The sequence below is a fragment of the Lytechinus variegatus genome, chromosome 10 (genome assembly GCF_018143015.1).
Source record: "Lytechinus variegatus isolate NC3 chromosome 10, Lvar_3.0, whole genome shotgun sequence".
Classification (NCBI taxonomy): Eukaryota; Metazoa; Echinodermata; class Echinoidea; order Temnopleuroida; family Toxopneustidae; genus Lytechinus; species Lytechinus variegatus.
In genome coordinates this window covers 15497708-15525070 of record NC_054749.1, presented here as the reverse complement: position 1 = coordinate 15525070, position 27363 = coordinate 15497708, and the positions used below count along the sequence as shown (strand labels likewise).

At 36.3% G+C, this 27363-nt stretch overlaps 1 protein-coding gene across 7 annotated transcripts in view; it reads right to left on the bottom strand.

The window, feature by feature from the left end:
* The window catches only part of LOC121423165 (regulatory-associated protein of mTOR-like), a 63570-nt gene that overhangs the window by 23231 nt on the left and 12976 nt on the right, over positions 1-27363 (bottom strand). The window contains exons 4-19 of one of the 7 annotated variants that reach the window (XM_041618471.1): positions 26204-26362; positions 24494-24640; positions 22889-23067; positions 20829-20888; positions 20230-20330; positions 18989-19133; positions 18222-18396; positions 17956-18039; positions 14724-14834; positions 14025-14099; positions 12636-12701; positions 11998-12189; positions 11444-11584; positions 10468-10639; positions 6609-6716; positions 362-450 (exon numbers count right to left, since the gene is read on the bottom strand). In XM_041618471.1, coding sequence (XP_041474405.1) covers positions 362-450; positions 6609-6716; positions 10468-10639; positions 11444-11584; positions 11998-12189; positions 12636-12701; positions 14025-14099; positions 14724-14834; positions 17956-18039; positions 18222-18396; positions 18989-19133; positions 20230-20330; positions 20829-20888; positions 22889-23067; positions 24494-24640; positions 26204-26362 — 2004 coding nt within the window. The remainder of the gene's footprint in view (positions 1-361; positions 451-6608; positions 6717-10467; positions 10640-11443; positions 11585-11997; positions 12190-12635; positions 12702-14024; positions 14100-14723; positions 14835-17955; positions 18040-18221; positions 18397-18988; positions 19134-20229; positions 20331-20828; positions 20889-22888; positions 23068-24493; positions 24641-26203; positions 26363-27363) is intronic. The other 6 variants (XM_041618472.1, XM_041618473.1, XM_041618475.1 and 3 more) reach the window with 6 other exon arrangements.

Below are 27363 nucleotides of genomic sequence, written 5' to 3'. Positions count from 1 at the left end.
AATTCGGGCCTCTGTCTGTAACAGCCACAGTACATGTACATCATGAACATAGTCTCACTACTTCAGACCCTGCATTATGCACTATGCAAATCACAAAATCAAAAAAAGTCTGTGCCTGCAGACTATCTTCTCACCAAGATCAAGCCCATACATCCCAAAGATGAGGGAGAGTCGGTCTCTCAAAAATTGGACTTTTGAGTCAGTAGAGACCTTGCATCATGAATGATTATCTTCCCTAATTTTTTCACAAGCCAAGGTTGGCCATATAAAACTACACTCTAAAATTAATTAACTACACATTTATTCCCTTAAAAACACGATAATAATAAAAAAAGGCTAAAAATATCAGTTTCATATTCACTTTTGGAGTAGCACCTGGAATACTGAGAAAGTCCCCACTGCCCGGTGAAGAACCGCTACTTGATGGTGATCTTGCCATGGTAGAACCTGCTGTGAAAGGTCAAAGGTCAAGGGTTAATTTTTTTATCCCTTCATGCCACTCCAGGTTTTATTAAGAGTGCATGATATGACCTAATGCAATTATATTATTTATGCAAACTCTGTTTATATTCTAGCAATGCAAAAATAAACTGGTATGGAGCAGCCTCTGAAGGTTTTTGCATGACCCAGATTTCAATGTCTTGATTATGATATGGTACATGTACAGCCAAACCAATACTATAGATGCTGCCAACATTTATCCAACAGCAAAATGTTTTTGCTTTTTTTGATGAATGCATGAGTTTCAAGGGATTAGTCGAGGATGGCCTCGAGGCCAAATTTTGACAGCCTTGGCCCCGGCCCGAGTCAGGTGTACAAAGTAATCTATGGGAGGTTTCCTCCAGTGGCCTCCTGACTTGCATGTACAGGGGGCCCATTGCAGAAAGAGTTGCAATCAATCGCAATTCTAAAAATCATGAGCAACTTGATTTCCAACCAATAAACAGCACGCATTTTAGACTTGCGATTGATTTTTTGGCTTGCGTTTAAATGCAACTCTTTCTGCAACGGGCCCCAGGCCTCAACTAGATCCTTGAAGAAACATGTTGATTTTTTTATAACAAATTGGTGGATTGCAAATGGGAGTTTATAAAAGATAGATAATTGATAGAATAATTACTAGATTTATAGAAGTACCCATTCTCTGCATTTTAGTAGTGTTTTTAGTGATATCATTAGTACAATATTGTGATATGAATTATAAGGCCGCCACACACCTTACAACTTGTTTATGATCTGAGTTTGGAACTAATTACATTTTGCTTATTTTCTGAAAATGTGAATGTAAAGTATTGTTTTATTTGAAGTTCAAATTAACTGTAAGAATACTGATATAATAATTTGGATGATTGCAAACCTTTATTTTGGAGTAAGGGTTAAATTGCTTTCAAATCGTAGGCAATCGTACAATTGTGTTATGATGTCATTACGACTACAGAAGATATCAAATTCACTCTTATTCTTATATTGTTGAAATCATAGTCACAGATTTGAACGAAATTATTAGTATGATTATTTAGATCTTTACACAGAAAGTGATGTCTCAATATGCATATATAAGGTTTATTCCAATATCGAATAGTAGATCAATTGTACGGTGTGCGTTGGCCTTCACATGCAGCTGGATACAAGCATAAATAATTTTTTTTTCTTTATTTACCATTTAGATCAAATTCATTAACATACATAGCGGGATGTTTTTAAAAAAAAAGAGTTAAAAGCAAACGTCTAAAATTTGATTACTATGGATTAAAACATCAATATAGCTTGACAGTGTATATGTAAAATGCCCCCCCCAAAAAAAACAACAAACAAAAAATAGCAAAACTATAGCACAACTATATTTGCAGATAACCATTCCACGTGAACAAATACAAATCAACAAAACTTATACACTGTACATGCAGAGCTCAATAGGCATTCAAGACTGTGCACATGTACATGTCTGTGCATAGCATATCATATATGTAACATCTGGAAATATGACAATTAAAAATAAAAAACAAACAGTGTCAGTATACCATACTTATAAGAGAACTTGGCACCTCAGCGCTACCAAGAGTTTTGTGTTGGTTAAATGCAGTACCACTCATGATTGCAATCTCATTATTGTTCTAATGACCAGCATTATTTTTACAGTGGCTGTTTTGAGGTTTGGTATTGCATGGTGTTACAATTACAATTTTTCTTCCAAAGCTTTCAAATATAGAATGAGTTTCAAAAGATTTCATATTACATAAAAAAAAATAGATTTAACACCAAGCACGATTTGTCAAGTTGGACCGGTTTGTCCAATTAATTCGCAAGTACACTTCATCTAGAGTGAAAATATCATTACTTTATATAGAACTTTGATAAAATTTCCACAAAATAAATGATAGTGATGGTAAATATTACAGCAGAAAGCAAAGAAAAACACAGAATAACAACTAACAAAGCTATAAATGTACAACAACATTTTCTAACAAGCAAACCTTTGGAACAAGATAGCTTGTGTGAAAACAGAAATATCAAAGAAACAGATCAACAAAAGTTTGAAAAAAATCGGACAAATAATGAGAAAGTTATGAGCATTTGAATATTGCGATCACTAATGTTATGGAGATCCTCCTATTGGCAATGCGACAAAGATGTGTGATATCATTTGTGAACAACTCTCCCCATTGCTTTAGTATATATTTCACTTAAATTGCCTCTTTTATCACATCTATCAGTAGATCATGTGTTCTTTCTATAGGAGGGCATGTAATACAGATTTTTAAAGAATACATCATGGATAAGGAGTTTGTATCACCATAAGAAAAAGCAAAAAGAGAAATTTTGAGAGTATTTTATAGTCTTTCAAAGGGAAAGTTGTTCACATGTGACATCACACATCCTTGTCGCATTGCCAATGGGAGGATCTCCATAGCATCAGTGATTGCAAAATTCAGATGCTCATAACTTTCTCATTGTTTGTCTAATTTTTCTCAAACTTTCTTTGTTCTTATTCTTTGATTTTTCTGTTTCGACACAAGCCTACTTGTTCCAAAGGTTTCATTTTCCTTTAATTTAAACAAAAAGGCCTGAGATATACTACTATTCAAGAGACAGATTGAGAAAACAACTGAAAACACATGTAACAACGGGTGAAAGGTTCTAAAGAGCATTTTTAAAAGCGTGCATACAATGCCAAAAGACAAGCCCATGCATTTCTATTTCTATTAAAGCATGTGAAAAGAAATGAACACCAAGAATATTTTCAGTCATACCAAGTTTGTAAATAGATTTCTAGATGCATTTTGTGTATTTATAATTTATGCCTATTGCATTTGTTTGTATTCATGTTTGAATTCATTTTATATCTATCCTGTATGTGTGACTGAAAGTGTATGAAATCAACCGTCTGTGTTCTGTCCATGTAACAAATAAATGAAACACCGATGAGAAATCCAAAGAACAGTCACTTCAGAGTCATTTGAAAGTTTGGAACATTTAGATTCTTGACCATTTTATGAAGACTACTATTCATTTTGACTGAACTCGATATAGCTGAAAAATTATGACTTGAGATTCAAACTTACTGTGAAATATATTCTGCAAAGATTTGACATTTGGAAAATATATCAGTCATTCAGAATAGACCAGTTCGTAGTTACTTCATGGGCAATTTTGGTCAAATGACCTTTCTTTCTTTCATCATGATAGGCAGATTTCAAGGCACGATTTTACGTAGCTTGCCTTACATAGCAGGATGAAGAGATTGAATAGACCAGGTGACTAGAATAGCACACCAAAGAACACCTAATAAAGGTATTTGTTGCATTCCTACTTTGAATGCATATCTTAGCATGTTGCATGATGTACTTGACAAACTGTGAAATACCAGTCATTCGTGGAAGCATTGTTGTTTTTGTGGATGTAAATGAAAACGACAATTCAAAAGGATATATGAATAATCAAGACACCAAAGTTGGTGCCTATCTCATTAGATTTTAAACCACCATGTCACTTTAGTACAAATGACCTTCTTCTGATCATGCGTAGAATCTTTTGATCATGCGCAGAAAGGAACTACGAACTGGCTTATTATTCAGCTCCAGATTCTAAGGGCTGGAAGGAAAAACTGAAGTAAACGCTATATATGTAGAACTATTTATACTGCTTTATAATATCAAGTCAATTAGGTCTAAAATAATAATTATATATTAATCAATGTGTTATATAACATCTACAAAACACAGCAATACAAAAGGTATCAAAGCAAAGAAGCAACAGCAAACAAATAATCTATATTCCGAAGTATTCAAAGCATGTAAATGTAAGGTAAGATTAGACTACATATATACAACTTTATTTTCAGATAGTGAATAAAAAGGCTGATTTCTGTATATAACTTGTGTAATGGCAGCAAAAATAAAATAGAATAATAAAACAAGATTTTTACTTCTGACTTCAAGGGATTAAAGTTTTATTTTGTTAATAAAGCCTGTTTGGTATATTATGTGCATTGCAAACATGATAAATAGGGCAATAAATGAAAATTAAAATTATATATAATTGATAATGAAAAGTAAGAAGAAAATAAAGGTATATGAAGCTTAGGACAGGGAAGAAAAGGAAAAACTGCATTGTCATATGAAGTATCGAATCAATGACGGAAAGAAATCCTCTGGAAAAAAATCTTTAAGAAAAGAAATTATAAAAGGATAACAGAGTGGTGGAAGGAGGCAGCGATGAGGAGATCAAAAAGGAGATTTTAATATTTTCTTTTCTTAAAATCACAAAAATGGCCTTGGCATCCTTCTGCTGGGATTAAAATAATGTAAAGCTTCTAAAAAGTGAATGTTTGTCATGCATTAAACATGAAAGAAAAGTATACAGTATCAGAAAATTGAGCATCAGGTGATCAAAAGTATTTCAACAGAATTTGGAAGAAAAAAATACAACATGGTTGGAAGAAGCGGTTTGTGTGTTCTGATGGGGAAACAGGTGGTATACATGGCATAAACTTTGCAAAGAGATTACAAACACACAGAAGATAATTTGCAAAAGAAAAGAATGAAAAATATTAAAATGTAAAATGAGAAAATCAAAGGAGAAAAAAATCAACATTTCATCTATCTATTTATACATTTTGAGATCCAATTTTTTTGTCGGCCAAAGCTAAAATTTCATTTAAAAGATGTTATCTAGGAAACATTTATTGAAGCAGAACTTTATATCAAGAAAAAAGGCAAAGGATGATACTAATTTGGTTCCAAGGAGCAGGTTGACTTAAAAAAAAATTAACATATAAAAATAAAGACATTAGTTAGCTGATGATTACAAAGATAACTACGGATTAGTTAGCATGAAGCCAATATTTAAACATGCTTTTAATATAGACTATCTATAGACCATGATAATGACTTATAAATGATGAATTATAAAGTAGTTAGAAACCAAAATGTAATAAGAGGAGAAGGGATACAGAACATGACACAAGCTCTGAAAACAAATGCTCCATTATCCAGCCTGGAAAGCATTAGAGGGCAGGTTCGAATTCCACTGGTTCAAATTTTTCCTGGCTTATGATTTTCATTACAAATTGAGTATAGTGATCTTAAACAAATAGGACTACACGTCCAACAGATTTATTTCTTACTATCATTAAATATTTTAATCTCACTTTAACCTTTAATCTTTTCCCTTTTTTTTTTTGGGGGGGGTGGGAGTTCCTAAAATGAGGGCTCTTGAAACCCCCCTATTTATGATCGACCTTGAATTTAGCAACTCATTTTTTTCATTCATTTTTTAAAAATGCATTTGACATCTATTCATTTGTCAGGACAAAAAAAATTTGTGTAGCAAGATACCACCAAGGTGTCTGAAAAGGAAATTCATCCACTCTTCATACATGTTTTTTTTTTATATCACATCCTCATAGAATTCACCAACCAATCAGAACCACACATTAACCCTACATTTTGACAAAATATGATTAAAACCAAATGTGGTAGAAGCAAACATTTCCAGAGGGAATGTCAGTAGGGGTAAAATTAGGAGAAAGAACAAGAAGTAAAAGAAACGATAATGAAGGAGCGGTGATACAAATAAGGTGCTGGAGATCATTTTAAAAGACTATTAAACAAGAAATGAAATGTGAGCAGCCACCATAAAACCAACAAAGGTCACCTAAAATGAATTCTGATTATTTTCATTGAGCTTGAAGAGCACATCCTAAGCTTTAAAATGATGTAAAACTTGTCAAAATTTATCAACATTAAACCTCACAAATGCTTGACTGAATGCAAAAGAATTTTCAGAGAGCCTGAAACATATATGGAGAAAACATGGTTTGAAGTTTGGGGTTAACTCAAGCACAAGATGTGCATTGTGTAATCTCGGTGAAACTTCCAGGCAGTCCAGAAAAAGAATGTGTCAAAGATCCCCCTGCATCGTGTCTTTTGTTCTTGACAGCAGTGTGAAGGAAGAAGAACTAGACAAGTCTTTCAGATAAGCTAATTTCCTATTTTTTTCATGCACCATAATACTATTTTGGCTATTTACAGAGAAAACCTTCCTTGGTGACTTATTGTTAGTTTTAGGGTGGTTGGTCACAAACGAGCAAGGACCAGGGGTGATACCATTGAGGTGCTGGAGGTTGTTCCCACTGGATGTTCGGGGGAGGAGAGTGATGGACTTCCGGCTGCTGCTACTGCTCATGACTGCCACTGAGGCACGACGGATTTGGTCTGGAATGGGGGAGGCCACACCCACATTGTAAAACTCATATTTTAAAGGATTATTCAAGAATAAATTATGCAGAAGAATGAAAAGATGCCTGTTTTCTACCCTCAAGTCTTGCTAAATTGAAACCCAGCTGAAATTTGTCTATATAGAAATTTTCAATCATATAATTGAAATGAAATTCAGACAACCCTTCCCATCTACATGTATGTATTCATATGTACAATTTCATATAATTTTTTGCTATCTCTTTAAATACTGAATGCAATTATTAATTGCTTTTGATTATGGAATACAAAGTAATTAGAAACTGAAAATTACCCATACTATGAAATTTACATGAATCTGGTAAAATTACTGACTTTGTTCACTGTTACAACAAATGGCACAATACTGAACCAAAGAATATGAACATGATGTATGACAAGACAAATCTTAGCAATAAATAATATAGGAAAATTAGCAATATTTGATTACAATTACATGTAGTATTGACCACTTGTAATTGACAATAGACCATATAGACAGATCTAAGGTGAAAAAAATCAACTGAAATATGGAAAGATTAGTCACCAGAGCAATAAGAAAAATACATGATTTCATGAGCTAACAGAAAGAAAGAAGATCATCATTAATAAGAAAACAGAATTGACATCAAAATGGAATTAATACTTTTGAAATTATAACAAATGTGGTGAAAAGAGATAAATTATATGGAAATCAAAGGATTTAGAATAGACAGCATAACATGAATATGTTGTTCTTAATCTACTCTAAACTACCAACTTCTACAAATTGGTAGTATAAATATATTTGCAGTAGCTGAGATTTCATTTCTTTTAAAGTAAAGTATAATATATAAGTGAAAACAGCCCACAGATTTCATTCGTGTGCAGGTATGCTAAAACTGACAGCTACTATTTTTTTATTTTAAACTCTGCTTGATCATGCAAGAGATAACTCCAAACACATGCTCTGTCATTTGACTATAGGAGCATACATGTTAACACTGCAAGCACACATCAAACCCATCAAAATACTATCAAACATAACATCACATGTTAACACCTTGTATCTCAAAATTAAAAAGATTTGAGGCAGCTCTGATAAAACTGTATTCAAGAAATATGGTAAAGGTAGCAGCCTTCCATTGCATGAAAACAGTCTCAATATTCCAGTCAATAGCCCCAAATCAAACTTTTTCTGTGATGTCCTATTTTTTAATATTTTGAGATACAAGTTTTATCATTTGCACATACATTAAACAAGATGAAATTGATTGTAGGATGGGGGTGGGGTGTCTGAACACTTCAAAATATTGTAGCATTCTCTTTTTGTCTTTGGAGTACACACTATAGCTGCAATCTTCAGTTGTGTTCTCTATAATATTGCCTAACCTTTTGTACTAAAAAGTGATTAGACTTTGCTTGATAATTTTTTTCCAGATGGTTATTTAAAATTGACACAATGACTAAAGCAAGCTCCAGCAAGCCTGAAGATGCTTTAAAGTTCGATACTCAAAATCCTACAAGCTCTTCACTGATACTACCCAATGTGGTAAGTACATATGCGTCTTGCTAAAGTACAGTTTGGTGTGGCAAGAATCATCCAGTAGAATGCTATCACAATCTAGTGATATCTTGGTAGGTGTTTCTTATAGCTATTTTTAAGTTACGAGAGCTTTTACGAACGACTGGTGATCCTTTCTTAGAAGCTTCCTTCAAACCAATTTGAATTTGGTGCGCATAACTTACCTATTAAGGATTACCGGTCATTTGTAAAGTCGCTCGAAACATACATACAGCTTTATGAAACACCTACCTGAACCACTGGATAGTTGGAACTAGACTACAGATTTCATCAGACTAGTCTAACTAGTCTAAACTAATAGTGGATTCAATATGGCGGGGGAGGGGGGGGTATTATTCTTCAAATAGAATGGTTGTTTACAGCCTCAACCACTTGTATGTCTACCAACATTCTATTCTATTAATACTCAAATTAAATCACAAGTGGTAATTAAGCGATTACAACACATCCATTGTTGACAGTACGGATAGTCACCTTGACCAATCATCAATCCATTTAAATCATAAAAGAACATGACATTGAAAATGGAACTATCCACTTCAATGGGAATGTCTTTTATTAGCATTACTAAGAATGCAACGTTGGTTTACCTACATGCAGCTATGAACTAGAGAAAGCAAGCAGGCAAATACTGTCTTTTATTCTAAACTTTAGTAACTGAAGTGAGATGTTTTTACAACAAACAAGGACATCCCCGGAGATCTGTGTGGCTGTGTGATTGTTCCATTCATTCAAAATTTTTATATTAACTTCCTACAGCTCCTCTGAGATTGAGCCAATCAGTTAAACATGCCAGTGAAAGAATGTGTAATAAACTGGGAAGTTTATGTAATCTCATCTCACTTTCATTGGTCTTTCTTTTGCCATTTTGTGACTTTGGATTCAGAAACCAACTTATGTGAGGGGCTTTATACTCTCTGTGATTGAATCAATCTTTTAATTATTGGTGTGTGCTTAGGTAAGATTATTGAAGATAGCTGGTGTAAATATATAGTTCATTTTGACAGAGTAGAATTTGTGCAGTGCCCTTGTAAAAGTTTGATCAGTTTCTTTCGGAACCCAATATATTATGTATTGCTTGTAATATCTTCTAATATAATAATGTACTTTATAGGTAAAGCCAACAAACAAATTTTGTATATGTTCCAATATAGCTTGATCAGGGGGCCATTTCACAAAGCTGTTTGTAATTAGAGAACAACTTTAAGAATGACTGGTGATCCTTTCTTACACGCTAAACAATCGCCAATGAATGTACCAGTTACCACAGGAAATGATCACCAGTCATTCTTAACTTACGAACAGCTTTATGAAACATCCAGCTGAAGCTGAATTATCTTGCTATATTCTCACTGAATTCAGTAACCTAAATGGGATTTACCTCATGGACTTTGATTAAATTTCCCCTAGAGAGGATATCATTAAAAGAACACCAAAGCTTGTTATGTAACAACATGGACTACTTCACATGTTGACTCGGGAGAATATCATGAAACAGTGGGTTATAAGCTACTGAAATCCTTGCATCTCACTGGCTAAAAACAAACTAGCCATTGAAAGTCAATGACTGTTAGCTTCATGAAACACTCCCCTAGATATCAAAGGAACGCAACAATGAACCTATCTACTTTCTACGTCTAAGAAATCATAATAGAAAACAGGACCAACTTTGTGAAGATGGTTGGCTGAAATTGATGGAATTTTATACAGTTGTACTCAAAGGTTATTGAACTCTACTACCAAATGCACTCCTTCATGCTGAGTGTTGAATGTAGACAACAACACTGCAATGTTCAGCGAGCACATAGAAACAAACTTCACTGAATGTGACATTTTATCACCTGACTTCACAATAAAATATCTAAAATATGGCAGAACTTGAACAAAAATTTGTTCATTTTCTGGTGAAATTCAGTAACTTTTGAGCACCACCATCTACATGTATGTACATATGTGTGCCACCTCTTCATAATTAATAAACTACAATGGAACTAGGTCTACCGTATCAACTAAACTAACAAATAGGCCTAAATCTAACGAGCTGTCTACTTGAAAGAAATCATAAGATAAAAGCAAACCAAAATCTGTGATGTGATGTGTGTGTCGGCTATGGCGGTTGAGGTGTCTGAACAGTGTAATATATCGAGGGTTTATCTAAATCTGTACCATTTGAATTGAGAGAGTCATGGACCACAAGCCACCCACCAGACGTGACAGCGGCGCTGCGAGGTGCCAGGTTCTCGTCCGAGCTCTGCTCCTCATCCAGCAGCTGCCGGGCTATGGTGGCAAACTGGGTCTCCGACTGCTTGATTAGCTGGTAGAGCGCCACCACGAGTTCCTGTTGGGATAACAAAAATGTGTGGCAATCATGGCTTCATATTATGCTTTCTCATTGTGAATACTGCTGTAATGTCTTAACAGCAGACAGTTCCTGTATCTATGTTTGATGATGATGATCTGCAGCATTTGTATTGCTCCATGTTTCTGTTAAAAATATTCATAGGCACAGACTTGATTAACTCAACTATTCCATATACCTTGTAGCTAGTAGGGTTAATCCAGATGGCAGCTTGTCATACAGATAAACTGGAATATGTGAATTGGAATATTAAGTAGCAGAGTGTTGTGGCCCAGTGTATTAGTCTCCAGACTTTGTACAGAGGGTCATGGCCTCGGATCCCAGCAACAGCATAATTTCCTTCAGTAAAAAAGTTGTTCCACCCCACACAAGTGTCATAAATCTATGATGCGAATTTAGCAGAAACGGTATTTTGAATACTTTCTCAAATATAAACAAATAGAATGATCTTACTTGAGGTTAAGAATAACTAACTATGAAAATACTAACATCAAAATATTGATATTCTGTGTGTTTTTGGTTCAGAGTAATGGTCAAATTTGCTAAAAATCATAGCTGCTTGTAAGATTACTACGATGTCATTATGATTATTAATAGAATTAGCTTTTAATTATATCAGGAGGAATGAAATAGCCATAAAAATACACTCCGGAGTTTGGAGAGTACTGCACCCATGATTTAATTTGCACATCAAAAGTGATAACGTTTTATTCCTACATAGGGTCACAGGCCAATCAGAAGGCATGCAGAGGTCTTAAGCCAGAGACACATCATTCCACTAACCTGTCTAACTATTGCACTTCCATCATTGACCACTGATAGTAACGTTACTCCTACATTATGATTGATAGTCATGGCATGGTCCGTCCTATCCGTTCCATTGCCTATGAATGTACCTAATGCTACCGTGGCAGCAGCCCGAACCTGCAGAGAAAAAAAGCATGAAGATAAGTGACTTTAGATGTATGACTTTTTTCAATTTTTCTTAGTGCAGTGAAATTGTTTACGGATTGCTTTACACTCAGGTATATAGTAACATCAAAGAATGCCTTCTCTGCATCATAAATAGAAAAATCTTAGGTTTAAGACAGTCTTACAACATTTCACTCATTTATCAAACATTACCCATTACCTAATCTCATATGCATATTTATGTCATGTTGATGATAATGATCACAATGTCCAAAGTTTTTGGTTATTTCATATCTAGCATCATGAGTGATGATTTCTAAGAAATCATGCATTTAAAATGCTTTTCCTTCTTGTTCTAATTATCTTAAATCTACAATCTATAAGGCACTATTAGAGCGATCGTCCCCCCTCTCAAATCAACATACCTCTGGTATAGGGTCACTGAGTAGCTTGTATAGTTTCTCATGAGCGCTGTCTCGGACACCGCACCACCTGGCTGCATTATAATTGGTCCATACCCTGGCTATACATAGGGCTAGCCATTGACGGAGAAGAGGGTGGGGATCATTCAGCTGCTCCAGGCAGATGGCTATAACATTACCTTGGAAAGCTGCTTCCTGCTCAATAAAAAATTTTAAAGAAGGGGCTAAGATACAAGCATGTTACACATGTAAAGTGTTAATATAATTATAATGATCATCATCGTCATCAGCATCCCATTATCACAATCATCATCATCACCATCATCACCACCACCATCATCATCATCACCCTCATCCTCATCACCATCATCATGATCACTATCACCATCATCATCATCATCACCATTGTCATTATGCATATCACGATTTGACCCAAAAATCAAAACCTAATATCATAACTCTCTCTTCTTTACATCTGACTAACATGAAATTTGCAGTGTGAAAATTTGTTATCTATTCATTCACTGAACTTTCGGACCTTTACTACAAGAGTATACTTTCCAAGACTCAATCTTGAATCATAGAGACCAACTTCAAATGAAACTTTAATAGTAATTGTCCTTTAAGGGTTAATAACTAACCTGTCCATTTTGATAATCTTCAACAATCATCGCCAACACAAAGGCAGCCATCGTTCTGTGCTCAGCCTAAAATTGAAACAAAACAAATTCATAAACAAATACTCATATATATCTAAGCGAGAGAAAACTGCATATAATTTTTGAAGTCATCAACAGATATAATTTTCTGATATTTTATACTGTCAAGTTTTCATTCACAAACAGTTACCAAAGTAAAAGTATTTATGATACTGAATTTCATCCTTTGTGAAACAAATAGCTGATGAATATGATCTGTTGATCACATATTATCACCATTTTCATAAAGTTCCACAAGAGATCAAAGTCAATGACAATATTACTATGAAATACAGAAATTGAGAAATAGATTTAATGATATCAAACAATAGTTCTTTGAAATGCACTATTGGATGTTTATTCTCACAAAATTTCTGTCTTTAACAGTCTCAATTTATTTCTTAAATAATAGTCAGTTCTTGTATAGCGCATAATACATTATGAATAACGTCTCTATGCACTTCCAAAGGACTTGGATATTACTACCCCGGCTTTAGCTAGGCTACCTAGGCGCTCCAGCATTCAAGGAATTTCTTCCTACTGGGTACCCATTCACCTCACCTGCATTGAGTGCATCACAATGTGGAAAAATTTCGTGCTGAAGGAAATTACGCCATGGCTGGGATTCGAACCCACGACCCTGTTTAGAAGTCAGAAGACTAATCCACTGGGCCATAACGCTCCACATATTATAATGGCATGGTACTAAATCATGTATATTCCATTCCCCACCTCCCAACAGCTAAACTTGTAATGTGTATTTCTCAAAGTTTGTTTCTGTCTGCTAAAACCCTCTTTGGCCAAGTTCATGAAAACACTAGTAACCCAGGGTCCTAGAGAAATAATGGTCACTTAATGTCAGATAAACACCCACAATCACTATATTTCCACTCACCACATAGCCTTCAGACAAGGCCCTGTGTCTGTTTAGATGTATATATCAAACGCTTGCAGACTAAAGACTAATTGCAAAAGGCCGGGTGAATGCAAGCTCAGCGAACCTTACTTGCAGTTCTTATGCTGACCATAGTTTCCGACTCGCGGTTGCTACCCGAGAGGAACTGGCCAATCAGCGAGTATATTGTTCGCATCAATGACCTCCGTACCATAGAAGCGAACGTGTACCGGTCCTTAGACATTATCAGCATCAACGTGCTCATGAATAATTCATGCATTTACAGCTCTGCCACAATCCAAAAAGCTCCGCGACTGCGTTAATCGCGCGTTCACCCGGGTATCGCCAAATCTCTCCTTGGACCGCTGGTCTTGTCCCAGCCCCTACTTGACGAGGAATATAGCAAAGTCATGAGGCCTTGTCAAAAGGCTACTCACCACCATGTAAGGATCTGCTAAAACTGAGAGGAAGTATTTATGACCCATGTCCTTCACTAGATCAGCTTTACAAGACTAAAGAGAGAGAGAGAGAAAAACAAGAAGAAAATACATGCATCAATAAGATGAAAAGAAGAACATACCGAACAAGAGAGCATTTGATGAAACAGTGATTTTCACTGATTATTGTTATAAGCTACTGAAATCCTTGAATCTGATTGGTTCAGAGCAAAATTGTCAATGAGAGTCACTATTCTTTTCATGAAACACTTGACAGATTGGATGTAAATTCAGATTTACACAACTGGATAGGAGAAACAAATGACTTATCAATCAGAACCTTTTTATAGGCAATAACTCTTCTTAAATAAAAAAAATAGAATAAACAGAACATGGCTCCATAGCAGAAAAGCAGGATTTATTTCAAATATTAAAATAATCAACATTTGCATTGCCCAATAAAGATCAGTATCGCAATCCAAAACCATTGATACAGATTTGCCACTTATGACTACAACCTACAACATCAAGAAATATGGAGGAATATTGAAGAAGCTGGAAATAGAGAGTGATATTCCAATATTATGATATTGAAAAACTGTTGATAGATGTTTACAATTATGTAGATAAACAGGCTAAATAAGTACATAATTCATCCATTTTATTTTCATAGTTTTACTTCATAACAGGTTCTCTTACCCTGTCCACTGCTAGTATCTTTGCCCAGATGAAGACTAGGAGTGGTCTCAGCTCCCTGGCTGAACTCTGAAGAAGCTTTAGAACGTAAGGGAAGATACCCACTGACAATGCCTGGATAACAAATAAGAGCATTTTTATTGTTAATAGTAAAATAAAGTAGTTGCAACAAACATTTTATAAATTAATAATAGCGTCAACTGTCACCATATCATCATGGATTAAGATCTTGTTAGAAGCAGAATCATTACATCTAAGCTGAAAAGCATGCACACTGGAAATCGCCTACACAGATGGGAGTTATATTAGGTGACACGATATATGCTCCTGCGACATTTGCTCCTGTCTTAATATATTAGAGGGCAAAGAGCTAGAGGTACAATTGTAATATAATTTTTGGTTCAGAGTACTGTAAAGATACGGAGTAGGGTCTCTTTTGTTTTGGATGTTAGGTTTTAGCTTAGGCTAAATGGCAGATTTTCCATACAAGCAATAGTCGCCAAAGTAGATGTCATGGAACTGTATATTATTATTATTATAATTGTTTGGACAAAAAGCATTTACCCGGAAGTAATGTCATTCTCATTTTGCCAATTTCTCAGCAATTCTTCATTTTCTGCCAGAGTTATATGGCACATTTATATGTACAAACATTTGCACAGTGGATTTAACAGAGTCCTTTCAAAATCAAGTTAACCCAACCCCTTTTGATTTTACCAAAAATTGCACCAAATATTCCCTCAGGTGTCAAATCTATTGTGCAAAATGTGTATTTTGAGCCTCAAAGATATCTACAGAGATGCCAACTTTTGGAAATCAGAATTAGGGAGGATTTGCAACCGCCACCAAATTATGTGCGCGTAGCACACATCTCGAGCGTGGAGCGCTCGACCCTTGCGTTTCTGGGTTTCTAGATGCTCTCTGGTGCAATCTGACCCTTATTTTGGGGCATTTCACGTTTTGAAATAAACATTGTTCCCACTTTTTTAAATCATTAAAAATATCAAATATGCATTTTCACATGTAAATAAAAAATGAGGGGACAATAGAAGTACCTGATACCTGTTCAACAACAATAATGAGGAATTATCACTATCGGCTATAGGCAGGTTATGTTCCACTATAAATCCAGTAAAGAAAAGCTCAGCGCTGGTCCCTTGCTTGGTGAAATAAAGACAACAGGGTACTAGAGGAGCTCGAAGATCTTGTCATCGCAATGTCCGTAGGCCTATGCCGTTTGCTCCCGAACGTTATGTGCTTCCGAATTATCATCATGACCTCCCTTCTAAACTGAAATGTCCATGCTGCAAATTGCGCGAAATGCATGGTAAATTCCTCTTTCCGACTTCCAAACACACAGGTACTGGACACTGTATTCAGTCTTATACTTCTGAGACCATTTCTTGGTCTTCTTTTGTTGATTTTCCGCCATTTCAGGTCAATATCAACCCATCAATACGCCGAAATCACACACCGATATTCCACCGCACAACTCGACAAATCCAGTGGCCGCGAGCGCACACGCCTCGCGAAGCTAGCCGGGCCTACCGGCCTGGTGCACAGTGGATTCCTGTTGGGCATATCACATGCACCAGCTTTTCGCTGCTCCTTATTTGTCTACTTTTCACACAGAATTTAGTAGCAGCGAACGTAATGGAGTTACTACATGCTAAAGTTAGCAGACGCTACATGTCCTTCCAATCCAATTTGATCAATGCAAAAAAAATCGTAATTTCGGGAGGATAAGGATGGTAATCGTAAGGGCGGGAGTTGGGATGAATTTTCGGGAGCCTCCCGATGAAATCAGGAGGGTTGGCATCTCTGTATCTATATCACCACAAAGCTGAACTCCTGTACTTTCTCAAGTCACTCTTGATATGCGACACCTTTTCATCGGGTCAGGATCACACTTTTCCTACCAAGGTACAAGACAACATTTCTAAAAAATTTTGAGTAGCATGAAATCCAGGGTTCTGATTGGCTGGATAAGGCTTCAAAACAAGCGCGGGTAATCTAAAGAGATTACCAGATGGGGAGTGTGACCTTCCCATGAGGACAGGCACTGGACCCGTTGGAATTTGCCAGTGTGTTGTCTCTTTGACCAATCAGAGCGCAGTATTCTTGTTTTCAAAATGCTCTATGTACTTGGCCAATGGAAAGTGTGATCTTGGCCAAATTAAACCAATTCATATTTTGAAACCTATACCATTGTAAAGCATACATATTCAGCTTTATAAAAATCATTTGGGCTCAAACAAATATATAAAGTGTAAACATAGCAGCTTTTGTCAGGTGAAAATAATTATTTTGTAGCATACTTTAGATCAAAAGTTTCACCTACAAATTCAAACACATGACATGAAAGAATTATTCTTCTTCTTTACAATTATACCAAAATCATGAAATTCGATGTATAATTAGAGCAGCAATAACCGAGTGAAAAGAGGTGTTTTGGTCTGCATCAAGCTCATTAAAGGTCAAGTCCACCTCAGAAAAATGTTGGTTTGAATCAATAGAGAAAAATCAGACAAGTATAATGTTGAAAATTTCATCAATATTGGATGTAAAATAAGAAAGTTATGATATTTTAAGTTTTGCTTATTTTTCACAAAATAGTTACTTGCACAATTTAGTCACATGCAAATGAGAAAATCGATAACGTCCCTAACTCACTATTTCTTTTGTTTTTTATCGTTTTAATTATGCAATATTTCAATTTTTACAGACTTGTCAATAAAGACCAACTTGACTGATCCATAAAATATCAAACAATGTTAATTACTCATGTTCAGGGAGAAATAATACTTTGTGGAGAAAATTAGAATATTTCAAATTTCATTTAATAAAATACAAAGGAAATAGTGAGTGAGTGATGTCATCAGTTCCCTCATTTGCATACCAACCGGGATATACATATTACTATTTTGTGAAATTAAGCCAAATTTAGAAATGTCATTACTTTCTCATTTTACATCCGATTTTGATAAAATTGTCAGTGTTGTGCTTGTTTGATTTTTCTCTTTTTATTCAAATCAACTGTTTGTTGGGATGGACTTGTCCTTTAAATATGCAAAACCTCTCTATTCATGAATATCACTTGGATGAAAGAAGCCACCGTGACTTTTTTGAGACCTGCCTACTGACTGAGCAAGTACAGGTGTTTGACATGGATTGACTGACAAGTCATAACTCTTAAGTCCTTTAAGACTTCCTAAGAAATTTAAGGTATACTTACCAGACTGACAGCCCATGGCCCTAGATCTAGAAACCGACCAAGGAGGTCTAAAGCCCTGGATCTATGTACTTGACTCAACAGAACCTATAACAGGAAAGGAAATGTAATATTTCAGTTATACTTGAATGCTAATATCTTTTATGTTTACATGGTGAAGGTGATGTAAATAAAAATTAAACATATAAAAAAAATGTACAAACAAATGATATTTTTAGACATTTTATTATGCATGTACAGGGTATCTAAAAGACATATTCTTACTTTACCTGTAGCACTATTGGGAGTTGTTCTGGTGGTTCTCTTCTCTCCGACCCCATACCAAGCCATACCTGGAAAGCTGTGAGTTGTTCAGCAAAGAACGGACTGTGCTTGTACTCGGCACCTTTGGCTAGGGCTGGTAGCTGGGAGAGACAGGCATCCACTGCTAGATCCCATGCTTGCCTGTAAAGAAATAGGATTGATTTGTTGATTGCTCGGGGTTAAATAGGTTCAACATCTCTGTCATTCACCAGCAACATCAGCAATACTCCCCTCTATATCTTCATCTTCATCTTCATCCTCATCTTACCTCTCCTCCATTTCCTAAATATTACTTGCCAATTTTAGAGGTCAAGACCAAATTTAGTCCTATCTGAAATTAAAGATGATCCTTCATGATCATCTTCAACAATAACATCAATATTATCATCAGCAGCAGCACCATCATAAAGCATTATCATCATCATTATCATCATCACCGTTATCATCATCATTACTGTCATTATCATTATCACCATCATCAAAACTATTGCCATCATTAACACCATTATCATCACTGATATCACTAGTATTATCATCTTCACTATCATCAAAAATCACAATTATCATCATCTTGCTCCTTCTCTTATGCATCATCATCAGCATCATCACCATCACCATCATTGTCGTCATCATCATCATCATAGTGATGGTCACCATCATCATCATCATCGTTGTCATCATCATCATTATCATCTTAGTCATGGTCACCATCATCATCATCCCCTATGCTTACCACATGGGATGCTGGTACGTGGGTGGCAGCCTTGGACTAGACACTGGAGTGCAGTTGTAGGTACGAAGAATTCTTTCCGCCAAGAGGAAATTCCTGAACAGACTGGCTACAAGCAGGTCTTGCCTGAACAGTTTCTGGAACAAATCTGTTTACAACAACGAAACATCAGAAAGTGTAATTGCAGAAAAAAGGTTATGGACAATGTTTTAGAAGAAAGCATAATTTGGGGTAAATTGCAACATTGTGTGCGACATGGTGTAAACAAAGTTTTTCCTATCTTGTTCCCTTTGATCTTATCCCACAAGGTTAACCTTGTCTAAAACAAGTTCATCTACTAACCATTGGGACTGATTGCTACTTCGCAAATTTACCTTTTGTTCTACTCAAATTTGAGCTATACCATTTCATCTATAACTCATTTGATCTGTCTGCATAATTAGATTGACTGTTTCTTTAACCAAAGTTGACCAAGTGCAAAAGTAGAAGTGGAAATTAGACTAGTTGCAAATGTGAGCGTTACACCAAGTGACGGTTAGACCAAGTAGCAATAAGACCAAACGAACTATAAGACTAAATGGGTTTAGTCCAAGACTATCTGAGAAGAAGACAAACTGCATGAGGCCAATTGGAAATAAACCTTATTTTTTCTTATTCTCCACATGACACAATATGCTGACAAGGTGGCTCAGTGGTAGAGAGTCCCACCTTATGAGGTGGTCGTTGGTTCAATCCCTGGCCAAGTCATACAAAAGACTTTAAAAACGTATACTTCTGCATTCTTGTCAGGTGTTCGAGGTTATAGGATGGAAAAGGGAAAATATAATATTATGTTAGGAAGGTCCTGCTGGGAGAACAGTTCATAAGAGCTGAAGTGGCTACCCTGGGTAGATAAAAATTATCATTATAATCCATTCCCAACTCAAATTTAAAATCTTTTCTGAGGGAATCAACGCATTTGATACAGAGTAAAACGTTAGTAGCTTCAAGTGGCCCTTCTGAAAATGAAGAATGTGTATGCCTAACTTTTCAACATTTATTCACTCAATTCTTTAATCTGGTAAATACTTAGTTTATGTGCTTAATCGTTTTTTTAAGCTACAGAAATGTTACAACTATCATTCTGTTTTATCATTATTATCAACCACTTTTCGGGAAGGGGAAATGAACAATTTAATTTTAAAATACATTGTTTACTCCCCCAAGCTCTCTTTCTATATCACCAATCACAGTGACAATCCTACCTCTTGGTAAAACATTCCATGCTATGGTATCTGTGATAGCAGTAAAGATCCAGTTAAGTTCCCCTAGTGGTGTTCTCCTGTCATTTAATCTCCCTGGAATCCTACAACAAAAACATACATTTTTTTATAACTTTTAAAATCACATATAAGCACTGTTGAATGTATATACAATGCATGCAGTGAAGGTTATATTGAACACCTACGTAGCCCAGCTAAAGTCAGGGTAATAATAATAGCAGAACTGAAGTGGCTACCCTGGGTAAATATGTCATTAACATTATCATCATGATTATGATTATTCTATTAAGAAAGCATACCCAAAATCCTCAATTTTCATAGGCTGCTGAGCCCTGTTACAATGGTAGTTATAATTATGGAAAAGTTAAGATAAGTTCAAGTCCTTTATAAACAGTCCATGAAGTTTTTTGTGTGTGTGCATGCAACAGACAGTATTTAGGTTACAGATTTTTTATACAATAAATTGAAATTTTGAAATGAAAAGTCTCTCATCTTATCAAACAAATCAAACTTTTTTTCTAAGTCACAAACCTTTGAAATTCTGCATAAACCCTGAATGACATCATATTTGAAGTACTCACTTATCTACAAGTTCTTGTGTGACCCCTGGCACTAAGTAGCTACTCCTCTGAAAGCAAAACCTGTAAGTGAAAGTGAAGTTAAAGGTAGTGAACTGTGTTGCGGATACATTAAAAAAAAAGCTAGTTGAGTCAACTTACTTATTTTACATCTGATTCTGATGAAAATTTCCTATGTTTTTATATTCAAATCAGCTTGTTACTGGATGGACTTGAACTTTTATGTACAGTGGGGTATATGTTGTGTATTTTTGGAACCGTGTACCTGGGTGTTGTAAATTTGGTCTGAAAAGATGTGCACAACTTGGAAGTAAAAAGTAAGCGAGCGGCGCGATCAAAAAAATTATGGTGTGAATCGTTGAGGGGGGGGCCTCTGAGCCCCCCCCCATAGTCTAGATAGGGTTAAGACCCATCCCTTGTTTGGTCTTAAATTACAGGTTACAATTAGATCAAAACCTGCATTTTGGGGCCACCCAAGGGAGGCAGAAAGAGGGATCACTATAACACATGGTCGTTTCAGAGATGCCAACTTTTGGAAATCAGAATTAGGGAGGATTTGCAACCGCCACCAAATTATGTGCGCGTAGCGCACATCTCGAGCGCGGAGCGCTCGACCCTTGCGGCCGGGGTCCAGGGCCCGCCTTAGGGCCCTGGAAGCTCTGGGTTTCTAGATGCTCTCTGGTGCAATCTGACCCTTATTTTGGGGCATTTCACATGTTTTGAAATAAACATTGTTCCCACTTTTTTAACATTAAAAATATCAAATATGCATTTTCACATTGTAAATAAAAAATGAGGGGACAAAAGAAGTACCTGTTCAACAACAATAAGGATGAATTATCACTATCGGCTATAGGCAGGTTATGTTCCACTATAAATCCAGTAAAGAAAAGCTCAGCGCTGGTCCCTTGCTTGGCCAATAAAGACAACAGGGTACTAGTGGAGCTCGAAGATCTTGTCATCGCAATGTCTCCCGAACGAAAGTGCTTCCGAATTATCATCACGACCTCCCTGCTGAACTGAAATGTCCACGCTGCAAATTGCGCAAAATGCATGGTAAATTCCTCTTTCCGACTTCCGAACACACAGGTACTGGAGACTGTATTCAGTCTTATACTTCTGAGACCATTTCTTGGTCTTCTTTTGTTGATTTTCCGCCATTTCGTGTCAATATCAACCCATCAATACGCCGAAATCACACACCGGCATTCTACCGCACGACTCGACAAATCCAGTGGCCGAGCGCACACGCCTCGCGAAGCTAGCCGGGCCTACCGGCCTGGTGCACAGTGGATTCCCGTTGGGCATATCACATGCACCAGCTTTTCGCTGCTCCTTATTTGTCTACTTTTCACACAGAATTTAGTAGCAGCGAACGTAATGGAGTTACTACATGCTAAAGTTAGCAGACGATACATGTCCTTCCAATCCAATTTGATCAATGCAAAAAAATCGTAATTTCGGGAGGATAAGGATGGTAATCGTAAGGGCGGGAGTTGGGATGAATTTTCGGGAGCCTCCCGATGAAATCGGGAGGGTTGGCATCTCTGTCGTTTATAGACAGGTTCTTTACCACATACTCCTTTCAAATGAGAGACAATGTTGTGGCCATTAAAGATGAATAAAGTTTGCTGCAAAAAACATCATTTTCACATGAAAGTCTGTAAAACCAAGATTAATTGTCCCTATATCATCGTGGATCAATCTCTCGTACAGTTACATAAACTGAACTTTATGAAATCATGAAATCTAAGCTGAAATGGCAACACTGTAGATCGCCAACACAGAACAGCACATGTGGGACAGTGAATTACTACTAATTGGAAAAAGACCCAACATGTTGCTCAAATCCCATGCCTTTTTTCTAATTCCTAAGCAATTACACAATATTTTTTAGACTCTTTTAGGCACTTATTTTTCATTCATGCAAACAGACATTTGGGTGGTCATATCATTGGATTCTATTCAAACTCCTTTCAAAATTGTTACCAAAACTGGCATTTATGTTTAAAGACAGATTTCCACTTTAGACAGGTGGCCACTAGGGACAGGCACATCCTTACCATCTTAATGCTATCTTGATGGGCGTGGTGAGACATGCTGTAAAGAGATCAGCTGGAAGCTCTGGATTCATAGGAAGCAGTTCATTGGAGCCACATGCTGCCAACTGGATACAATTCTTTGCTGGAGGAGGTAAGGGCACCTGTGATCTGTTTATAGGGGTGGGGTTCATCTGTACCAACTGATAAAGACAGATAAACATAAGACATGTCTAAGATAACAGAAGTGGACTGCACACTGCAAATTTTTGGTCAAAGAAGCAAACATGGTAGGGGGCGTCATGGTCTAGTGGTTATGACTCTCGTCTTTCAATCTGAGGGAATGGATTTGATTCCCAACCATGGCATGTTTTTCTTCAGCAAGAAATTCACCCACATTGTGCTGCACTCAACCCAGGTGAGGTGAATGGGTAACTGGCAGGAACAAATTCCTCCAATGCCAGAGCGCCAGTAGGCAGCACAGCTATTGCCAGGGTAATAATATTATTGTGATGCACAGTTGAGTATATTATTATCATTGTTGTTGTTCAACCAACATTACTAAGAACTATTACGATCCATATGGACTTAATTTTGAACTTTTGGCATTACAAAAAAGACTCTGTCCAGAGCATGTTGCACTTGACTATTAGAAGTATAAATCCATGAACTTCCAAATGAATCATATTATAATTCTACAATACATGGCTCAAGAATTTGTTGTAGAAGTTCAGACCATTTAGAAAAACCAACTACCCTTTTAGAAATCTGGATCAATTGTCACTTTACTATCAAGAGTACAAGTCCATGGACATCCCATTGAAGACATTCTATAATACATTGTTCAATAAGTTGTCATAGAAATTTAGGACTGTTTAGAGAAACCAACTACCGTTTTAGAACTCTGGAGCAAGTTTCACTTGACTAACACATATACCAGTCTATGAACAACCCATTGAAATAAGTGGTAACTCTCCAATAGATGGTTCAAAGATTTGTCATAGAAATTTATGACCATTTAGAGAAACCAACCACCCTTTTTGGAGTCGGGGCAAGTTTCACTTGACTATCATAAATACATGTTCATAAACACCCCATTGTATTACGATATACATTGTAGTTTTAAAATACAGGTTCAATTAGTTTTCATAAAAAGTTGGGACTGTTAAGAGAAACCAGCTACACCTTTATAACTATGGAGCAAGTTTCACTTGACTATCATAAATACAAGTCCATGAACAACCCACTGAAATAAGTGGTAACTCTCCAATACATGGTTCAATGAGTTGTCATAGATATTTATGATTGTTAAAAGAAACCACATACCCTTTTAGAACTCTGGAGCAAGTTTCACTTGACTATCATAAATACAAGTCCATGAACAACCCATTGAAAAAATTGGTAACTCTCCAGTACATGATTCAATGAGTTGTCATAGAAATTTATGACCGTTTAGAGAAACCAACCACCCTTTTAGGAGTCTGGAGCAAGTTTCACTTGACTATCATAAATAAATGTTCATAAACTTCCCATAGAAACATGTGATAGCTTGATAATTCATGGTCAAATATCAAAGTTGCAACAGAAGTTAGGACTGTTCAGAACAACCAGCTACCCCCTTGTGCATACCTCTCTGTCCTGTTCCTTCTGTATGGAGAACTGCTCAAAGGATTCCAGTATGAGTCCTGCATTGGAACAGTCATACACAAAGATAGAAGGACTTCCCATCCATGTCTGGAGGTCATACACAGATAGTGGGATGTACTGGGTGTAATTCTGATTTTAAAAAAAAGAGAGAAAGAATGAGGGTGTGGAGGTGAAATTCAGAATAAATTGATTGAATATTATCTTTTCATTAAGAAAATATGCAATAAACATTCCAAGAATGTCAAGAGAATATAAAAAAAGTTACATCGTTTTCTTCATAAATTGAATTATGCATATTGATTGGTTCAAAAGGCATCATGTGGAAAGGACTTACAGTATTATAGTAATGAATGAATGAATGAATGACAATAAAATCATAACACTCAGGGAGAAATTTACAATGCCATGACGTCAATGATGGAATAGTGCACTTATTTTTTCTTTCTTTTTTTATTGAAGGCAGTGAACTCTTACAATAGCAAGAACCCTGAATTTTAATGGTACCGTGACAAAAGTGTGCATTCACTATTGTAACACTTTGTCAATAAAAGGTGCTGAATTAAGGGTAATTATTAGATGAATTCTGCCATGCATTGAATTACAAAATCTCACATTCAAAATAACCTTTGTGAATTAATGGAGGTGTTTCACACTGAATTAAGTGTGATTGAGAGGCATACAGTACTTAAATGGCAACAAACACATAATCTTAAAGCATATTCTCACTGATAAGCATGTGCTAGTTTTGCTACATCAGGGCCCTATCTTACAAAGAGTTACAATTTTTCTGATCAACCTCAACTACCTGGAAATCCAACATTTTCATAATTTTTTTTCTACAGGAAATTTACACAATGTCCTTTGCGAACAGAGAGAAGCACAAAGAATTTTAAAGGAACGTATCAATATACATTATAATCTAGATAATATTTTGAGCAAACATGCATAGTAGATATTGATGTTGTTGGCTTTCCATAGTTGCAGTTGATCGGATCAATCGCAATCATTGTTAAGACAAGGCCCTGAGCATGATCTAACAAATGCTGCGATGTGTGATATCACACAAACTGGAAATTCCAGTGTGATTTTAAGTCTTTGTGAATATACCCCTTGCAGGGTTCCCACAGAAATTTGAAAACAGAATTCCATGACTTTTCCATGACTAAATTGCTGCTTTCCATGACTTCCCGTGACATCCTGGAAGTTGGGAAGTAAAAAAAAAATGGAAATCATGAACACCAATTATAATAAATATAACAGAATATTTACCCAGGGTAGCCATTTCAGTTCCGAAAACTGTTCTCACAGCGGGCCCTGCTATCATTATTACCCTGGCTTTAGCATGGCTACCTTGATCGGGCACTCGAGCATTCAAGGAATTTTTTCCTACTGGGTACCCATTCACTTCACCTGGGTCGAGTGCAGCCTAGTGTGGAAAAACTTCTTGCCGAAGGAAATTACGTCATGGCTGGGATTCGAACCCATAATCGTCTGTTTATGATCTCAGTGTATGAGAGTTGCAAGACACAACAAACTGGAAAGCTGCCATAGTCAAGAGGTAAATGAATTCCATGACTTTTTCATTTACAAATTCCCTGACTTTTCCCTAACTTTCCATGATCACAAAGTCTTCCAGGATTTTCCATGACTGGGGGAACCCTGCCTTGAACATAAGAGGAGAGACATTCCTACCTTATTGAAAACCCAGACCTCCCCATTAGTAGTTGGTCTTGGTACCCCATGGCCGTTGTAGTGAAAGAGAACCCTCTCCTCCTTGGCGTTACGTCTGAGGGAGGTACATAGCTTCTTCACTTCATCCACAGTCGGGTCAAGGGTCTGTTTGTAACGAGCCTGTAAAACAGAACAATTTCATGACATTTGCTCTTGCAAAAACTTATCAAATGATTAATTTCAACAACCGGGGAAATCCAATGACAAATCTCAACCCTGGATTTAACACTATACCCTACCCTAAACCTAACATAAACCCTACTGTAACCCTAATCATTCATCTTAATAGACACAATAAATAAATAGATAAATAATAATGATAAACTGGTGCTCATATCGTGCATCATCAATTAAAACTGCTCTATGCGCTTTAGATATACAGCTCTCCAAATTTAAACAAAGCAAATAGATATGCATGTATATGTTTTTTAAACCATTTTCCGGATGTACTAGACTGGAGATGAACTGGCAAACTGTTCCACAATTTGGGACCACAAAAAACAAATCCTCCTTTTTGGAAAACAACTCTTGGAATGTGGAAGATTGAAGTGTCTTCACTAAAACAAAGTCTGTAAACATTACATGGCCAGTGTGGTGATTTAAGTTAACTATAGAGGTACCATACTTAAAAACAATGCAATCTTGGAAGAAATTCTTTTGTCAACAGGTAAACAGTGCAACTGCTTCAACAAAGGAGTAGCCCTAATATGCTTCCGCACTTTCATGACGATCCTAGTGGCACGATTTTGAATGCACTGCAACCTGTCAATACTTAAAAACACTTTGTGGCCCTCAGTAAAGAACAAGTGGAATGCCTCTGGCCGTCTCACCTGCATCATGCGATTCAACATAGCAGCAGTGCTGGCTTTGAAAACTACTCTAACTCGCACAAGATGTTCAGTGATACATGGTTACTCTTATGTCCACTTTTTATGAACTAGACCAATAAACTTACAGAGATATGATGGTTATTCAACATAAAACCCCAACATGGCCAAAGTTCATTGACCTTACATGACCTTTGACCTTGATCATGTGACCTGAAACTCGCACAGGATGTTCAGTGATACTTGATTACTCTTATGTACAAGTTTCATGAATCAGATCCATAAACTTTCAAA